Raw genomic sequence first — 20822 nt, forward strand, 5'->3', positions numbered from 1 at the left:
ATAATATGAGCTATTAAGGATGTCACCCAGGTTGGCGAGTTTTAAAGTGACTAAAGAGGCCGATACGGGACCGGCAGGGTCGATCACAGATGTTGCACATGTGGATGGCTACATCTAGTGAGTGAGGGGCGGCGGCAGCGTCTTTCCGGCGCTGGGGCTTGTCTGCCTCGGCTTGCAGTCGGGCTAATTCGTAAGTATTAACACCTTCTCGTGTGGTGATCCTCCAAGCGTTACGGTGTGGCGTGATCGTCTCCCAGGTGAGGGGATCGATTTGGCACTTTTTCATGTTTGTCTTAAGACTATCCTTATACCTTTCCAGTTGCCCGCCAGCGTTACGTTTACTATTAGTTGGGTGACTGTAAAGTAGCTGCTTTGGCAGTCTAGTGTCGTCCATGCGGGCAACATGGCCAGTCCAAAGTAGTTGCTCATGGATAATGGTAGCCTCGATGCTCCTACAATTGGTGTTAGCGAGAAAACTGGCATTTGTTCTCTTGTCTTCCCAGCGAACTCAGAGGATGGAACGTAGACTACGTTGGTGAAGGTTTTCAAGTGTCTTGAGGTGCCCCCTGTATGTGACCCATGTCTCGCTGTCATATAGCAGGGTGGGGAGGACCACTGCTCGATATACATGCAGCTTTGTAGATAATTTCAGCTCCCTACAGCTGAAGACACGGGTACGGAGTCTGCCAAAGGCTTGAGATACACATCCGATGTTGAATCTCTTCATCGATGTCCGCGGTGGTGGACAGGTGGTAGCCGAAATACTGAAAATGAGTAACACTAGAGAGGGTAGTACCATTATGCTGGATGGAATGTGGAGGTGTGGCTGAACCAGGGGCAGGCTGAAAGAGAATCGGAGTTATAAGCACATTCACCTCAAGGATGACGTGTGCATACGTATCTGCATAGGTGTTCAGGATCTCCTGTAGGTCGCATTTAGAATGAGCAACAAGGGTGAAATCGTCTGCATACTGAAGTTCAGTAATGGAAACTGCCGACACCTTTGTTCCTGCCTGGAGTCGTCCTATTTTGAGAAGATCCTTCATCCGGTACTCGATGTCCAGCCCTCCGGCTAAATTGGAACTAGCACGAGTAAGGAAGGCAGCCAAGAAAATGGAAAAGAGAGTTGGTGCCAGTACACACCCTTGTTAAACCCCCGTTTGGATGGGGATGGACACAGACTGGGTGCCATTGTCCAGGACACTGCCGTTCATGCCGTCGTGGAGTTGCCTCACAATGGTGATGAATTTTGGTGGGCATCTAAACCAGCTGAGGGTCCGCCAGAGGGCTTCCCTGTTGACAGAGTCGAAGACTTTGGTTAGGTCGATGAATGCCATGTACAGGTCACAACGCTGTTCTCTGCACTTTTCCTGTATCTAGCGGGCAGCAAAGATCATGTCAGTGGTGTCACGTGATAGTCTAAAGCTACACTGAGATTCTGGGAAAAAGTTTTCTGCCTCAGGTGATAGTCTGTTTAGGAGGACTCGGGCGATAATCTTGCCAGCTACGGACAGCAGCGAGATCCCGGGGTAGTTGCCACAATCTGACTGGTGTCCCTTGTTCTTAATATGTCGATGGGGGCGTCTTTATGAGCTTAGGGGATTTCCTCCTTTTCCCATATATTCTCCAGGAGAGAGTGGAGACGCCTAGTAAGCAGAGGTCATGGTCCCGTTTGTAGTTAGTCCGTTCAACACGTAATTATTCATATTATACTCCAGCGCTCACAAAACATTTGAAACGTTTGAGTCACACCAGGGCACAGGTCAATGACCCACATCAGAGCCTGGGGCGAAAATATAATAATAATATTAATAAAGGACCATAAATAAAAAAATTAAGATATATACTGAAAAGGGATACATGTGTGTTGAGTACTCTGTTTGCCACCTGTAAATCTTATGTCTCGTTTGTTCTTACGCGGCGGCCGTTCGTAATTGATGTCATTCTGTTTTGATGTTTGAACATCAGGGAATCCGATGGAAACATAGAAAGAGTTGTCCGTCTTGTATTTTAGAAGTTAAATAATTTTCTGAAATGTAAACACAAAATATATTTATCGCTCGAGTTTAACGGAAAGTCTCCATCCGCACATAGAGAAAGAAGCCAAGCTGGTCGTGTCGACCCCGGGACGACGTCACACTAGCATTTGGAGAAGGATGATCGTCAATAAGGTCGGATATCGTCGCCAACACAGTTATGGGGTAAGCCGAGATCTCACGCACAGCCAGGCTCAGTCAGCCACTGAGAGGAGGTAGCCAGGACGTGTTCGCCATCCACTTGTTGTTCGCCCGCGATGTAAACATGACTCGTTCATGCAGTGGTTGTATGAGTTCACCGCTAAGTACAGATTACTTTGGGTGTGTTATTTGTCCGAGAATTCATGTGTAGTGCTATATATGCTTAGAGCTAGCAAGAGTATGAGGTAAGCCATTGGTTCTTTTCGAATAGTAACCACTGTAGCTCTACAGTTGTGGGGCTGCTGCAATCCTATTACTTTCTACAAGCTACATTTTCAGGTAACCTGTTTGGTTGATGCTCCAGTGTACTATAGGTGTGATCACAGTGTTAGGTGGTTTTGTGAAAAGAACGCCATTTTGTTTGTATACTGGAAGTTGTATTGCACCTTACTGTGAAGCGCCATGGGTGGAGCCATGAAGGTGACCCGTGCAGTTTGTGTACAGGAAGTGTATTGTTGGGACTCAAGTGTATGAGGTATAAGAGTAGTGAGTTGTCTTGCTTAAAAAGAGTCACCAAGTGATGGTGATTGCGAGAGATGTACTGTACCTTGTTGAGAAGTACATGAGTGTTGCTCATGGTAGTTGTGTGTACTGGAAGTAGTCAGAAGTCTAGTATTATTTTAATAAACCATTTTTATTGTATGTTAGGGGTATTATTTTCCTGCGGTGACCACCTTTATTTTTTCCTCATGTCTTGGTACCAATATTACAGTTCCACGGGTGTAAGTAAGGGGTTTACAACGGTTCGCAGCGGTAGGGATTTTTCTTCCTTTCCCACCGTTACATCCCCAATCCGCGGGGGACATAAGGGCGTTAATGTACTCCGTGGTTACTCCGTTTGTTTGACTGTCACTTAAGAATGTAGTGTTGGTGATGTTTTAGAACGGGTACAATCTATTTTAATACAGGCATTATCCCACCAGGGCACAGGTCAATGACCCACATCAGAGCCCGGGGCGAAAATATAATAATAATAATAATAATAATAATAATAATAATAAAGGACCATAAAAAGAATAAAGATAAATAGTGAGAAAGGGATAAATGTATGTTGTGTTGTCAGAGAAACAAGTGAGACCCTGCAACTGTGTGTAAATGAGGCAGAAAGTCAGATCATCAACCTGGGACTTGGTCACAATTTTTGTGATGTCATATGATCCAAATAATAATAATAGTATTCCTTAGTGATATACATATTCTTTGAACTATTGAAGGGGTATATGTTCCAGGAGGAACTTAATTAATAAACTATATCCACTAATTAGTGGCTATAAGGAAAGAGCTTAAAGTTCGTGAATAAATGTCACTCTAAATAAAGTAATTTAAATGTTGCACTTGAGTCATAACCGTAGTGCTGATGGCTGTGTACAGTATTGGTAGTGTGGTGTGGTGCAGGTCGATTTGTGCCCCTTACTCTTGGGGACACAACTACAGTAATATGATTTTGTAGTGGTGTTGGTAGTAGTGTATTGGTGTTAATACAGTAGTAGGGCATTGATGTTAATACAGTAGTAGTGTATTGGTGTTAATACAGTAGTAGGGCATTGATGTTAATACAGTAGTAGGGCATTGATGTTAATACAGTAGTAGGGCATTGGTGTTGGCAATGTAGCTGTAATAATTTACTTCGTCACTGGTCGACCTGTTAGTCGCGGTCAGTTTATATCTGTTATGAACTGTGGGCAAATAATGAACATGCACTGGCTCCTGAATGTATCTGAACCCGCTCCAGTGTTGGTCAAGTCTGGATTTGAATGAGCTCACATTCGGTGCCGTCACAACACTCTTTGGCAGGTTGTTCCAACAGTTCGCAATTCTCACTCCGAAAAAGTTTGCACTCACAGTTTTCTGGACTTGCGACTTCTTCTACCTTGAACTGTGACCCCTTGTGGGGCGGACGTCCGCCAGCTCCATAGGTATGGACACTCGACTCAGTAGTGCCCTCTGAGATGTTGATACACTGTAGAATAAGCTAGGCAGTTACGGGCGTTTTAATCTTTCTGGGTAACTGAAGTTCCGTAGAGCAGGCACCAGTCTAGAGGCCCTCCCTAGGACAATTTAAATCAATTGCCAGTCTCTAGCAGATCTCGGGGATCAGACGGGGTGACAGTACTCCAGACGGGGAAGCACCTCACTCTTGAAGATCGTGGCGAGCGACGGACCATCCAGATATCATACACACCCAGGTCCTTTTCACATTCGGTCTCAATTAATGCAGTTTTTTTCTTCCTGTTGGGGCATGTGATACGGCTCCTTACTGTTGATGCGACCCAAGTGCATCCTCTTTGAATGCACTTCGTGTTGTACTAGCTCCAGAATGTATCTGTACCTGCGCCACTGTTGGTCAAGTCTGGTCTTAAATGAGTTCGCACTCGGTGCCGTCACAACACTCTTTGGCAGGTTAGTACAACAGTTCACAACTCACTGAACTCACTCACAAAATTTTTCCCAAACAATTTATCTAATCTTGTGACTTCTTTAACCTGAGGCTGCTTATAAACTACTATTAATTCGCCCCTTGCCTGTCTATAATATAAGCTACAATATAGGCAACTGCAAGCGTTCGAATCTCTTTGGGAACCAGAGGTGCCAGGATACTAGTAATACAGTCCCCTTCACTAGGGTGTTTACAGGGGCTTGTCAGGTTTTGTGTAGTGTGGCAGCGCTGTGTTTGTTTACATTCGACAGAAGGAAACTCGCAACAGTAAACATACTATGGAATCAAATTAAAACAATATTAAAACAAATATCTCAAAAATAATGATTTTTGGAATGTTATATGATGATCCTCTGTAAACGCACTAGTGAAGGGGACTGCACATGCTGGCTCTAAAACGCATCACAACATGCACCACCCAGTGTTGGTCACAGTTTCTGCCGTCACAACATTCTCTGGCAGGTTATTCCAAAAGGTAATAATTCTCACTCGAAATAATTTAAATCTGACAATTTTCTGGTATTTGTGGCTTCTTTAATTCGAGGCTGAAACCTTCAATGAGGCGGGCAACTGCTTGTTCCAGATTATACTTTTTTTTTCATCCTCTTCGCCACTGATCGGCTCGTTAGCCGCTTGGGCAATCGGCACGTCTCTGCTACGCACTGTTGGCAAGTACTGTACTGGGCATTCACGGACTCCTGAATGTATCTGAACTTGCTCCAGTGCTGTTCAAGTCTGGTCTTGAAAGAGCTCAAACTCGGCGCAGTCACAACACACTCTGGCAGGTTGTTTCATAAATGATATGCCTGACGTTGTACACTCCTCCATACAAATGTTTGCTGATGACGCCAAGTTATTTTGGGAAATTAAGAACCAAGCAGACTGTGAAGAGCTGCAGAAGGACCCCTGTGGGCTCCAGGAATGGTCGAAGAAATGGCTGCTGAGATTCAATGTCACGAAGTGTAAGAGGATGCACCTGGGGCGTACCAACGGTAAGGAGGCGTATCATATGTCCCAACGGGATGAAGAAACTGCACTAGTTGAGACTGAATGTGAGAAGGACCTAGGTGAGTATGTTGACAATGAGCCGAAGTTCTCGGGCCATTGTGAGAAGAAGGTAAATCAGGCATATAAATTATTGGATCTTATAAGAAGGTCGTTCAGATATCTAAACGGTCCGTCCCTCGTAACGATCTTCAAGAGTGAAGTGCTTCCCCATCTGGAGTACTGTCTGGTCCCCGAGATATGCTAGGGACTGTCAGTTGATTGAAAATGTTCAAAGGAGGGCCACCAGACTGGCGCCTGCACTTCGGCACCTCAGCTACCCTGAGAGATTGGAGCGCCTGAACTTGCCTAGCTTATACTACAGACGGGCAAAGGGGGGACCTAGTTGAGGTGTATAAGCATCTCAGGGGGCACTACTCAGTAGAGTGTCCTTACTTGGAGCTGGAGGACGCTCGCCCCACAAGGGGTCACAGCTCAAGATTGAAGAAGCCGCAAGTCCAGAAAACTGTGAGGGCAAACTTTTTCGGAGTGAGGATTGTAAACTCTTGGAACAATCTACCAGAGAGTGTTGTGGCGGCACCGAGTGTGAGCTCTTTCAAGACAAGACTTGACCAACACTGGAGCGGGTTCAGGTACATTCAGGAGCCGGTGCATGCCCAGTATTTGCCAACCGTGCGTGACAGAGATGTGACCGATCGCCCGGGCGGCTAACGAGCCGATCAGTGGCGAAGAGGATAATAGTTCCAGAAAAGTTCTAAAATGAACTTAGAAGCACTTATAAACTTTTCACCCCTTTCCTTGTCTTAAGTATAACTAGGCAGTTGAAGGTCCTTCCGGAACCAAACAGAATGACAAGTGAAATACTGATGTTGGTGGTAGGATGATAAGGTTGTGGGGTTGTTAGCAGGGTAATGATGTTTGTTGGTGGTGGACTGGTCTGGTAATGGTGTCTGTAGCAGGGTAATGGTGTTTGTTGGTGGTGGACTAGTCTGGTAATGGTGTCTGTAGCAGGGTAATGGTGTTTGTTGGTGGTGGACTGGTCTGGTAATGGTGTCTGTAGCAGGGTAATGGTGTTTGTTGGTGGTGGACTGGTCTGGTAATGGTGTCTGTAGCAGGGTAATGGTGTTTGTTGGTGGTGGACTGGTCTGGTAATGGTGTCTGTAGCAGGGTAATGGTACTTCTGTGTGTGGTGTCTGTAGCAGGGGTAATGGTGTTTGTTGGTGGTGGATATGCTGATCTGTGGTGTCTGTAGCAGGAGTAATGGTGTTTGTTGGTGGTGGACTGGTCTGGTAATGGTGTCTGTAGCAGGGTAATGGTGTTTGTTGGTGGTGGACTGGTCTGGTAATGGTGTCTGTACAGGGGTAATGGTGTTTGTTGGTGGTGGACTGGTCTGGTATGGTGTCTGTGGGGTAATGGTGTTTGTTGGTGGTGGACTGGTCTGGTAATGGTGTCTGTAGCAGGGTAATGGTGTTTGTTGGTGGTGGACTGGTCTGGTAATGGTGTCTGTAGCAGGGTAATGATATTGGTGGAAGTGAGGTAGTGATTGTGGTTCTCATGGTGATGGGTGGGTAGTGATTGTGGTTCTCATGGTGATGGGTGGTAGTATGACATTTTATATATACTATCTATAACAATTAGCATATATACCTCTTCTTTACATTTGTACATTACATATAAATTTAGTGTATACCTTAAACACTATACAATTCTTATGACGAAGACCAACAACACGCTGGAGTATGCGTCACTATGGCAACATCGTCTCTATTGTCTCAGCCAATCAGATCCCAGCTGCGTCTTCCTCTCACCCAATCACGTGCTAGTGTTCCTCTCCAGACAGCAATCAACACAACACGATGGCAGCGGTGAGGAAAACGTTCATTAATTTGGTTATTTCTTGTAGTTCAGGGAATGTTTGAGATGTATATGAAAGAGAAAAATTCCTCCTTTATATAGTGTTTAAATGGAATATCTTTTACTTGAGCTGACAGGAGAATTATCACTAATTTTTAAGGTTCCTCCCTCATGCTGCAGTATATTGGCTAACTCCAGAAACTTGGGAAAACAATGAAAGAAATGTTAATTATTTGTTAGTAACCTTTCTGTTAATAATATATGAGGGAGACTTGTGTTAATAATGTATGAGGGAGATTGCTATTACCTGAACTGAACTGTTAGTGTGGTTATCAACGGCTATATTACCCCCCACATGGTCTACGTATATACCATAGTACTGATAAATTATTCATAGTGTGATAGTAGAATACATATTATTAGGTTAGGTTAGGTTTGGTTTGGTTTGGATTGCTTTTGATGGAACTGTTCATGTCCAGAACATTTTCAGCACAGTACAACCTCAATATATGACACTGGGATAACCATTTACCATTACCTATTTCCTACACAACTGTATTCAAATGATTCTTGACTAATTTATTATGTATTTGTATGTACAGTATTATATATTTTGATGTTCTCTTCACCATTGACATCTGTGACAGTATGATAAGTTATGTAAATATTCTTGATTTTTGTTTTTTGATATAAAATTTTGGTTAATTATTAAGTGGTGGAAGCTATGGCTTTTAACTATAAAACTTAAATAATATTTCTCTTACCATCCCTGACAGTTTGTTCAGATTTTTATGATGGCAAAATTTTTTCTTGTAGCTGTGGTAAAGTGGCACCAGTGAACTAGGTGCTGTGCTGCAGCTAACTACCCAAAGTTCACTTAATAGTAATATCTAATGACATTATACACTACAGTATTTGAAATAACATTGTTGCATCATTTGAAAATCGAGTATTTGGCTAATTTCTTCTCTAAAATGTCCAATGAGTAGAGAATAAATACTGTATACCATAATACTCTTCCATAGCTGTTAAGGATTCTGTACCAAGCATTGTCTGTTTGTAAACTATTTAGCTATAATAATAATTTACATGTAGGCAATTTGACCAAGGTTGGCTGACAAAGCCATCAGATGCTTATTTCCAGTAGGTTAAGTACACACTCTCCATAAAGTATCTTTACGAGGGGCCCGATGAATTTCACGATGAACACTGTGATTCCCGTTGTCTCGGTAGGGTGTCAAAATCATTCGTCCATTGTATCTTATTGTCTGACACAAAATTTTAAGATACTTTTTGGAGTGAGTGTAGCTACATACTGTAAACTAGTGTTCTGCTGTAGTGTGAAATAATAATAATAGTAGAGTATTTATAGTTGCCATAATTATTTTACAGGTTAGTCTAACAAGTGAGGAGCATGAGGTGACGAGAATAGAGCGTATTGGCGCTCACTCTCATATCCGTGGTCTGGGGTTAACAGATGACCTCACACCCAAACCATTAGCCCAGGGAATGGTTGGCCAAGTTAAGGTAAGAGAGAAAACTTTTTTCCCCAGATATAAATACTGGAACCAAAATTTATTATATATTCATAGTTATTGTAGCGAGAGCATTACCTCTTTGAGACTATGATTGACATTTATAAAGGCAGCTGTACTTGCTTTATAGACCATGAAAGTATCTTTTCATTTACTGGTAAAAGGAAAATTAATGAAAAGTCCAAAATTTCAGAATATACTTTTTGTAGTCTTTATGTATATTTACATATAAGTACTGACCACATTTTCTACGTATTTCCCCATTTTTCCAAATTGTAATCACAATTCAATTACTGAGGTACAGCACATTGCCAGGACCTGTGAGGCTGCTGTTAATATCTTTTCAGAAGTTTATTTCCTGGATATTACCTTTATCATCATTACTGTACATTTACTGTCCTTTATTGGAGTAGTTTGAGCTTTTTCATGAATACATATACAATAGCTACACCTTCTTTATAGTAACAGACTTTGGAAAAGTGTGACGTTTAGTATGTTATGTGTATTCCTTTGATGTATTTATATATATATATATATATATATATATATATATATATATATATATATATATATATATATATATATATATATATATATATATATATATATATATATATATATATATATATATATATATATTTCTTAATAGGCAAGACGAGCAGCAGGAGTGGTACAGAACATGATAAAGGATGGCAAACTGGCAGGTCAAGCTATCCTTATTGCCGGCCAGCCAGGAACAGGCAAGACTGCCATTGCTCTTGGTTTATCACAGTCTCTTGGGGCAGACACTCCTTTCACAGCCATCTCTGCCTCAGAGATATACAGGTAATACATTTATTTTTGTGAGTTAGCAATATACCAGATCATAATGTGATCTTCTTCACATACAGTTTATGTCTCAAAACTGTTTTTCAACATGCTTATTTTATTATCATTTAACACCTCAAAAAAATTGTCCCTTGATTGTTGCATTCTGATTTGTTCTCAGTATTGTTCTTAAACTTCAGTGAAATTTTGCTTTACCTGGACTTGATGTATAGATTTAAGACTTACAAAATAGAAAATTACTTCACTTCAAGTCTTACCTCTTTGTCTCAGATTACCTTTATGGTTTGTGAAAAATATTTCTTTTATATGGTCATCCTCTTTGAAACTTTGGGAACTCTTCACTTGCTCTTAACATTTCCAAAAGCAATGAATATGGGGTAAAGCTTTGCTCCCTATGCTATCCATAAAGGTATTCATTCAGTATTCTGTAACTTAGTTTCACCTTAATATAGGGCAGCTTTAACTTTGTTTAAATTGAGTTTTCCCCTTGCCTTCAGTCTTGAATATTCTACTGCCTGTGACTAGTCTGATATTGTTGTCAGTGGTGTGTGATGTTAAGTCTTATGTCAAAATGCCAGTTTCTTTACCCAGATGTGTAACTTGATATTCAACTGTTACAAACCCATTATTCTTTTACTTGTAACAAAACAAACTACTTCTACTCTTAGTCTTAAGTACTGTTTATGTGACAGGTGAAGATTAACTCAGTAGCCCAAGTAAGCCAAGTGTATACAAGAACAAGGAGGGATTTTGTTAACTAAACTCACTATATGAATGTGAAATACTGTATTCCTGTTAGTTCCATGTTCTGTTAGTAGAGTATTAGTAGGTGTGATTTCACTATAGATAAAATAAACTGTTTGAAATAATTTTGATCTTTGTGGTGAAAGAAAGCAAATTGTTATTGAAAATTTATGGAATATTGGATGACTTTGTTAACAAGTCTTATTAGAAATATTAATTCTTCCTCATAATGAAATTCGAGATGATCAACACAATTTTTTTCAACAGTCTGGGCATGTCCAAAACTGAAGTTTTAACTCAGGCTTTCCGACGATCAATTGGTGTTCGTATTAAAGAAGAGACGGAAATTATTGAGGGAGAGGTGGTTGAGGTGCAGATAGACCGCCCAGCCACGGGAACAGGAGCCAAAGTGGGTAAACTGACCCTCAAGACTACAGAGATGGAAACTATATATGACCTTGGCAATAAACTAATTGAAGCGTTGACAAAGGAAAAGGTGAGGACTATTTTTGGTTTACAGTAAGGTATCTTAATATTTTTTTGCTCCCTCTCCCAAAAACAACTGAAACACATCTTAATGATAACTGAGGCACACTTGAGCCTTAGAAGCTTGTCATACAGTACTGCACCGAGCTCTCACCTTGTGTGACGTCACAAGGATTATGTTTAACTAAAATTTACCCAAATAAACAAATATGAGTGGAGGTTATGGTGAAGTTATTTTAAGGGAAACAGTTAACTCTCTACCTAAATGTTTCTGGCAGTATTACCACATGTTTTATTGCCAAATATGTGAATATGTTGTCTAAATATTAAAGCCTTTTCTGTGATCTTTAAGAATAACCAGTAGCAGACAAGCTCTTGCAGAGAGATTATTACCACAGATACAATTGGAAGTTGGAAGGTAGCCATCTGAAGTCTTAACTTAATGAGAGGTTACACTTTTTGCCCAGTGGGTGTAGCAAAAGATGAGGAAGTAGTGTAATTATAGGCTTAAACTTTGAGTTTATGTCATTGTAGAAGTTTATTTTCTAGGTACAAGCTGGTGATGTTATAACAATTGATAAGGCCACTGGGAAGATCACAAAACTTGGACGTTCCTTCACACGCGCTCGTGATTATGATGCTACAGGTCCTCAGACAAGGTAAGGACAGTTTCTGGCCTTGGGGTGATGTTGCCTTCTAAAACATTCAAAGACTTGGAAACTACAGTCTCTTATATGTTTATTTGCATGTGTAGTTTACCTTGACAAATTCTTACTTTGTTTCAGGTTTGTTCAGTGTCCAGAAGGTGAACTTCAGAAGAGGAAAGAAGTAGTTCACACTGTCACACTTCATGAGATTGACGTTATCAACAACCGCACACAGGGCTTCCTTGCTCTCTTCTCTGGTAAGTCTTGTCAATGTGAATATTCTACAGTAACAAGGTTTTTTATCTAATGTTGGGCAAAGAGTTACTGTACTGTCATTACTTATGCCAGGTTCATAAATTTAAACTATTTTATTCTTGGACAGTATTTTATAATTTTTTTTACGTGTTGACCAGTTGCTTGGTAGGAAATTTTTTTTTTTTTTTTGGAGGTACTTGATCAGAGGTCATGGTTGATTAAACTAAATATAAGATTTTGATTTGTGGATTGTAACTTGAGTTCCCTGCTTGGTGAATGTGGTAGTGTGTAAGAGTCTGGCATTATTCAGGAATATTGCTGTTACTTCCTTATTCATTAATTTTGCTGTTATTTTTCATTAATTATCATTTGTAAAATTAGGTGTGAGAATATTACAGAATTGTATTTAAATCATCCGATTTTACTTCCTGGGTTAGATGGGCTGAGAAATTCTGTTGGTTTATTTCTTAAAACAATGGTGTAGCCATAGTTTAGTGGTATCTTTATGTGTGTGTGTAGGAACACGTGGTTCACTAAATTAGTAGTAGTCACTCATGCATTGACCAGCAGACTTCAACCAGAATTTCTGAGATATTTTATCACTTAGGAGACAATATTCATATTTGTTGTGTAAATCAAATTTCATCTACTGTACATATGCTTTTATCCATACAGGTGACACTGGTGAGATTAAAGGAGAAGTGAGGCAGCAGATCAATGCTAAGGTCGCTGAGTGGCGGGAGGAAGGCAAAGCTGAATTAGTGCCGGGGGTCCTCTTTGTTGATGAGGTGTGTACAGTACAGTATTACTCTCAGCTCTTATGAAAACTAATCATTAACTTCCATTCTGAATGTTTCTTTGTTTAATGTGTGTAAATTTTTTATTTTCTTTTATGCAATAGAGTTTTACATTAATAAGGTTTGTGTTAAGAATTTCACATCAATTTGTCACACTGTTACAGTCATTAACACAAACCAAGACACTGGTACACCAAGCATGTCTCACAAAACCCAGGTCACAGAAATTCACCCGAAGTAGTGCATCTGTTTGCTGCTATAGAGACCTTTCTTTTTGTTTAGTAGGTAACTAAATTACCCTTCCGACATAATTAAATAAAATATGCACTATTAGGTATGAAATATATTAAGCATAACCATGTACAGTATATGAGCATGGGTGAGGAACTGTGATTATTGTGGGGTGAGACTCATCACTGTTTGGTGTCATTTACTCTGCTCACAAATTTGTAAAATTTACTCCTGGTTAGGATCCATATCAATCCCTTTCTGGATCACTTGGTCAATGAGTGTGAGGTAATGAGCCAACCTCTGTCATTATCTGGTTCTGTTGTGTGGTAACTTCTTTCTGCCTTCTCTTCCTTCAGCTGTGTTAGTTCTACCAAATGCTGTGGAGTTAATCTGATGACAGTAATTTGATTTTGTTCACCCTCAAAGACTGCACTCTGAGTGTGGCTAATTGACAAGAGCATATCTAGCCCAATAGTTATTTAATATCTAGTGCATATTTTAGTGTACTAATTCTAGTAATTAATATTTCCTTTGCAGTTACTTTAAAACTTCACTACTTGAATGATCCTTGCCAAACTGTCTCATGCTTCTTGAATTATGCTCATTTGATTTTATATTTAGTAACCTATAAATGGTATACATTTTGTAGTTGTATATATTTGGTAATGTGCATCTCCTGCCTACAGGTACACATGTTGGACATTGAATGCTTTTCATTCCTGAACCGTGCCCTGGAAGATGACATGGCACCAGTTGTCATCGTGGCTACCAATCGTGGGAGGACTCGAATCAGAGGCACACAAAACGTGTCTCCTCATGGAATTCCCATCGACATGCTGGACCGAATGATCATCATAAGGACGTTGCCTTATCAAGAAAAAGAAATTAGGGAGATCTTGAAGATTAGGTCAGTTGATGGATGTTTGGACCTTGTACATGTTGTGTTACACCCTTGATATACAGTTGTGGTACAGGGTATTTGTTTAGGCATCAGGTTTGCAGAAATGGTAATTATTATTAATATTTTTTTAATGTGGTTTTATCAGTACCAAACAGGTAGGTACTACCACCTGGGAAAATATTGAAAGCATAATGTATTGTCTAATAGTAGACCCTGCTGCCGTATGGCATCACAAAAATTTTGACCAAGTCCCAGGTTGCTGATCTGACTTTCTGCCTCATTTACTCACAGTTGCAGGGTCTCAATTGTTTCTCTTACTGTTGACAACACAACATACTGGGTACATATATTGCTTCTCACTCGATCCTTTTTTATTATTATTATTATTATTATTTTATATTTTTATAGTTTCTTTTTATTTTTATTTTAAATTTTATTTATTCTGAATTGTTATTATTATTATTATTACATTACCCTCCAGGCCCCGATGTGGGTCGGTGACCTGTGGGCTGATCCTAGTAAAAATAAATTACTGCATAGGTAAAGGCTCACAGTATAAGTAAATAGAGGTTCCAGTGGAGATTATGTTACCGTATTCTTTTTTATTTTTTCCAGGTGTGAAGAAGAAGATTGTGAAATTCAGGATGATGCACTAGTGGTGTTGACAAAGATTGGGTTGGAAACTTCTCTGCGCTATTCAATTCAGTTGATCACGTTGGCTAACCTTGCTGCCATTAAGAGGAAGGAGAAACAGGTAGATAAGTGTATTATAATAAGTGGGGCATGTGTGAGAAGTCTTCATGGATCAGTGCTTGTTCCAACCCTTTGATGTGAATGTATATGCTCCTGTAAACAATTGAAGCAAAAATAAAAAAATAAATAGAAAATTCAGTAACTTTTGTAATATTGTAAAAAAAGAAGAAAACTGGAAGGGTAAAGAATGAAAAAATTTAGGAAAACTTGAGCTGAGATATAACTTACACTTGGAACCTAATGAATAATAAGGTCTGTGGGAAGCATTTATCATAGTGCAGTGGGCTATAGAGAAGATTGGGGGTAGGTAGATCACTCTTGAGAGATGGGTCATGTTAGGAACCAAGGTGTAAAGGTCGAATATATCAGTATAGCAGGGTGAGAGAAGGAGAGAGTACGTAGTGGAAACAACAAGCCTATTGAATAAGTGTGAAAAAGAAATGGAAATCTTTTGAGAAACAGAGATCAAAATTATTGCTAGACATTTGCTGTATCAGTTGAACAGTGTGGCTGTCCAGGAGAGTGTGAGTTTTTTCCTTTGGGGTGATATAAGGTGGTGTTGTATCCCATCATATAAATTGACTGTGTGTCTTTTAGCTGGCAGGTCTCGTTGCCATGTAGATGTGGTTTGATATTCTGTAAGGAGTCTTGTTGGTAAATGTTAAAGGTCGTATGTGTGTGTTCGTGTACCTCCTTATATTTATTCCAACTATATGTGTATTGTCATCTCTGTGGTAGTTACTGTTGAAATATCAGAATATAAAATGTTGAAAACTTCATCACAGTTGTTTATTTGTGAGTTCTTTTTTTTTTTACATTATTTTTGTATTATTATAAGAGACTAAGAATTTGCATTAATGTTAACTTAGAGGAAATAATTGGTAAAGTTCGTTAATAGGGAGTTAATATTCCAAGAAGAAACTATTATTTATGCTGCTAATGTGAATTTTTTTTTTCAGATAACAATCCAGGATGTGAAGAAGGTTTATCAACTCTTTATTGATGAGCAGCGGTCTCAGAAATTCCTTAAAGAATACGAAGATGAATTTATGTTTGATGAAGGTAAGATACTTGTTGATTCAGCTGTTTTTTTGACAAATTTATGTATCTGGGAATGTGTCCTTCGAGTAAATGTGGTACCAGTATATACGTACTTGTAAGTTATTATTAAGTCTGCAGCTAATTTTTATTTACCTTTGGGATATAACCAACATGACAATTTTAAATTTCAAGGCTTCAATGGAAAACTGTATTGGCCTCTCCACATTTCTTTGTCACTAGAAGTTTAAATGAACCATAGAAAAGCTGGAAAGAGTTGGTTACAGACTTAGAGTAGGGTCGGAATATATCGCGAAATGGGGTCCAACGATGTTCGCTATACCTGTATACTAAATCACAATATATAATCACATGTACTCAATGGGGAAAATAAGGTTAGGTTCTGGGGCTTAAGGGTTAATATAATCTTTTTCTCTTCTATTGTCTATTCTCACCATAGGTCCACCCCACTTAACTCTTAAATAGAAGCCACTGTCAATGGATGTTTCTTTTATCATGCAGTCCAGTTTTTGTGCATATTGGGGCAGAATACAGTACTGAGCTGCTGCCATTTAAGAGTTAAGTGGCTCCAGGTCTGCTCCCTCTAATACTTCTTTCACTTTTGTATTTCCTTCAGTTTGAGTATTTTTTAGTCTTATCATCATACTGTTTCTCATACATACTTCTCTCAAGTTTATTATTTCCTTCACGTCTTATAGACTTCTGTAAGTAATATTTAAACACTAGATCCTCACTAATTCAAAGCACTGTACTGGCTAGTTTGTAAATTTTTGCTTGGGTGAAATAGCTAAAAATAAATTAACAGTTTTCAGCCAATTGTGCAAATTGTTGAAATTTTGTATGACTTCCACCCACACAGCCAAGCAGTCAGCAGGTTGGAACAGGAAGTTTCCCTTTGTGTAGGTCTACTGGGGTACCAATTTACATACAATATTTTTATCATACTTTTTGTACACAGGTGTTGTCTGTTACACGATGGGGTTAGGGACTTTGAAAAAACATCATAAGTTGATTGATCGTATATCACTATTAATAACTTATGGGGAAAATAGGTTCCATTCCCGAGACCCTGAAGAGTCGGAGTTAGCACTCTCAGTGGGTACTTTTCAACTCTTAATTTCAGGTTAGACAAGTGTGATTTTCTTAATTTCTTTTTACTCTGTTTCATGCACACAGAATCACTCATACAGATTGTGCAAAAAAATATACTGTATAAGGTCAAAAACATAAAGGGAATAAATATTTTTACATGCATGGGAGCTAGCACAGGGAGTGGGGATCTCGGTTCACTGTCTTGTGTCCCGTGTGTATTCTTTTATTTATTATTATATTTATTTGCTTCTTATTTATTGGTACAGTATACTGTATATAGCTTTTGCCACACTTAAACCATCCTCTGGGTAACGTGACACAGTTCAACTGCCCAGCCTGGCAGCCACCGGGGACATGTAGAGCCTCCCAAGCATGCAGCCATTCAGAGATTACATCATTATTGCGAGTTAATTGCATCATTATTGTGAGTTCTTGCACATCACTTTCATAGCAGTGATAATGCAGGAAATGCGTGGTAGCGACCATCATAAAACTGATCTTAGACATCACATAGTGGTATATGGTGTTAATTTGTGAACATTGTAAAACTGATCAATCATATTCTGTACTGCAGATCCATCGTATAATGGTGAACACTTGTATTGTACTCGCCTGCTGCCAGTACAAATCTAGTCTTTCTTTTTTGTTAAGTTAATTCCACTCCATTTCATGTAATATTTCATCACAGTGTAGACAATATCTACCAAATTTTTAGAAAATTTTTTAATATTAACAAATAGTAACTTGGTAACCATTAGTACTGTACTGGCACTGCACAGAACCATATGGTACTTTTCCATGATGTAACACGTGGTAACATTCTGAATATTTTGGTGTTGGTACTGCCTAGGCTAACAACAAAAGCAATAGCTGGTGGTATACACTACAGTACATAAATATTATTAGTGTTAGTATAACTTAATAGTCATTAGGGTTTTTTTTTTTTTTGTTACATGACAAAAATTACACAGTACTGTGTGTACTTTTCCATGGCATTATGATCCTACAGAGAGACATGAACATTACATTGTAATACGTATCTGGTTGTAAACATAAATACCATTAGTGTTGGCAACAGTCCAGATGTACCATTTGTATGTTATGTTAAGAAAAATAATGTTCAAAATAATGTTTCATTAATATTGAGTGTAACGGCTATTTGACCTAATGTCAGCACATAAATTACTCATGGCACAAAGATGGGAATTGGCCACACTCTCCTAATTTGTACTCTACAAGTAATTTGAATGGGGTAAAGCCCTGAAGATGTCAAATTAGCAAAGATCTACTGTAGTTATTGTTTTATATGGTGACAGGCACACCTTTATATACTATGCACTTACGTAATATTCACACAACACATTTGCACCATGGAAACAACACACATAATTAGATGTACATTTTGCACATACACTCACACATATAATTTCACACAGCACTGTTAATTTCCTGTATGCTGTAAGCTTCCCGTCTCCTATAAATTATTCCACCCATAACTCCTTGGTGTTGTTTGAGTACCGAATAGAAGTTGATAATTTTCCCTGAGTTACTTAACCAGTGTTCAATTGATTTTCTTCCTAGGGACTGAAAATGCGATGGAAACCAGCTAAGTGATGAGAAGGAGTTGCAGTTCATTGACCCCATCAACTGTGAACTGCAGATGAAATAAAGACGCCACAAAGACAAGACTGACAAAATTAACAGTTTCTACTTATGTCTGAAATATCAATTCCACTATAATAATATTTGGCTGTTACTCGTATAATAAACTGTATGAATGTTCTTGGTCTCTTTCTCTTCAAGCAATTACTTGGGATTCTCATTGTACAGTAGTGGGTACAGTAGATTATGGGAATAAACATGTATAAATAGGTCTCATTTCAGAACATTGCCTAAAACAAACCCAACATTATATAAAATGCCTAGGAATGGTGTATGAAATGATTGATTTTATACTTTGCCTTGAAGTTTTGGGCTTTGTATAAAATGCCTAAGAATTCTACACAACACCGGATTTCACACTTTACCAGTAACATACAAGATTTTTTTATATACTGCTTCATTCCTTTTTCATCTAGAAACACCTGAACTAAGTTTACAAAATTTAATAGCCTCTGTGTACTGTAGTGAGTAACGACTGTGGAAGCCACTACAAACGCATGGTAGTGTGCTACAACACTGCACAGTAGCCCTTACTGAAGGTCACTTACTTTCCATGTACTGTATACTATATTCTGCATGTGTTTAACTTTATCAGGTGCATCACTTCAAAGGTTGTCTAAATGCTCAGCAGCCACCTCTCCTGCCAGATCAATTGAGAAGAAGAAGATAAAGACATTTAACTTGGAAGATAAAGTTAAATTCTAAGATGTAATTGACCCTAGAGTGTGTCACTTGTAGCATGGCGATGTGGAGTAAATGAAAGCATAGTTTGCATCGTCTCAAACCAAAGGCTGACAATGTGGTATATCCAAGACCTTCCAGCATTTAAGGCTACAACTGTAACAAGAAATGGAGAACACTGATAATTTGGATACCAAACATGCAAAGATATGAAGCTGCTCGGAGTGGTCCAATGATTCAGGAAGGGGCTATGAAAATTCAAGCTCAGTTGCTGGAGATAGATGGGAAGCCAGCTAGTGATACCAAAATCACAAAACCTTTAATGACTGTTTTGTTTTTGTATACTGAGTGTGAGTGTTGACATGGGCTGGCTCCTGCATAGTCAGTTACACCAAATCTGATTGATCTGAGGGCAGTAGGCTGTGATATCTTCTTAAAGTTGTGTAAATTTCTTCACTTTTGTAGTGTTCATTATTTTTCCATGGTGCACCAAAATTCTGTATATTTGTTAATAGTGTTTAGTTAGTAAACCTTTCAATCATTGTTTGGTGAATTTGGGGGGGAGGGGGGGGCTTAATTTTGTATTGAGTTACATCTCTTTATATCACGCTCTTACTATTTTGTAAATGTTCTCTGTCCCTATCTTGTGATATACTGTAACCTAAGGCTCTTGTAGAATATGACAGGAATTATCTAAAATTTTAAAAAGATCTTAATATAGGAGAAATTTAACTAGTCATATAGAAAGACAGTGAAATTGACATATGAAAACAAAAAATAGCTATGTTGTTGGTACAGCTACTGGCAATCCTCAGCTTATGAAAGGGTTCTGTTCCTGAAAAATCTTTTGTTTATCAGAATAATTTTTTCCTCAGACTCCCAATATAAAAATTGAAATTTGTTCCTACAAAACATAACATTACTTGTGTCACCTATTGTAGACTTGTTAGGGGAGTGAACACTGCATTTCATAGAGCAAAGGTCCCTCTTGGCATAAGCATTTCTTGGGGCAAAAGGAAAAAAATTATCAAAAGGGACACTTTGTCTCTATACAAAGAATCCAATTTCTAACTTTAAAACATTTCACCTAGAAACATGTGTGAGTAGTTGAACCTGGCCAATTTTAGGGTCAGGAATCCATTTTAGGGTTCTCACCACTGCATGGCATCAACAGCCACCCAGTCTCTGCATCCAGATCACTGTAGCAGATCCTCCAAGATGGCGATCAGTGGTTGGATTATGTGGGTGACCGCTTGGAGAACCGACTGGCAGGGGACGACTGGATTTTGTGGGCTGCCTACCACAAAGTCTTATATGCTTCTGCTGATGACCAACTGAGCAAACATTCCAATCAATATGCTACACAGCATGAAGACCATCCTCAACCAGTACCTCCCACCGGATGGGGATGGAAACAGGAGACCCTGGACACTGCCCCAGTATAACAAAAGGTTTTGTATCTACTTACTTTACTCAGGGTGGTACTGTAGTTACTAAAGGGGGTCACTTGACTATGTACATTTTGGTATCCATCCATCTGTTACTGGGGAAACCCTTTTGTTTTAGATTAATGTATTAGTTAGGAAGGGTAGTGGAAAAGAGACATTTTTTATTTAAG

General features: G+C 39.0%; 1 protein-coding gene across 1 annotated transcript; it reads left to right on the forward strand.

The window, feature by feature from the left end:
• The first annotated feature begins 7443 nt into the window (after positions 1-7443).
• On the forward strand, positions 7444-18643 carry LOC121872435 (ruvB-like 2). The gene is made up of 11 exons (XM_042375193.1): positions 7444-7544; positions 8926-9060; positions 9718-9893; positions 10908-11136; positions 11676-11785; positions 11912-12030; positions 12704-12816; positions 13743-13963; positions 14573-14711; positions 15670-15772; positions 18443-18643. Exons 1-11 carry the CDS (start codon positions 7536-7538, stop codon positions 18469-18471), a joined length of 1383 nt encoding a protein of 460 aa, XP_042231127.1. The 5' UTR covers positions 7444-7535; the 3' UTR covers positions 18472-18643.
• The last annotated feature ends 2179 nt before the right edge of the window (positions 18644-20822 follow it).

This window comes from Homarus americanus, unplaced genomic scaffold (assembly GCF_018991925.1).
Source record: "Homarus americanus isolate GMGI-L3 unplaced genomic scaffold, GMGI_Hamer_2.0 scaffold11302, whole genome shotgun sequence".
In the NCBI taxonomy this organism is placed as follows: Eukaryota; Metazoa; Arthropoda; class Malacostraca; order Decapoda; family Nephropidae; genus Homarus; species Homarus americanus.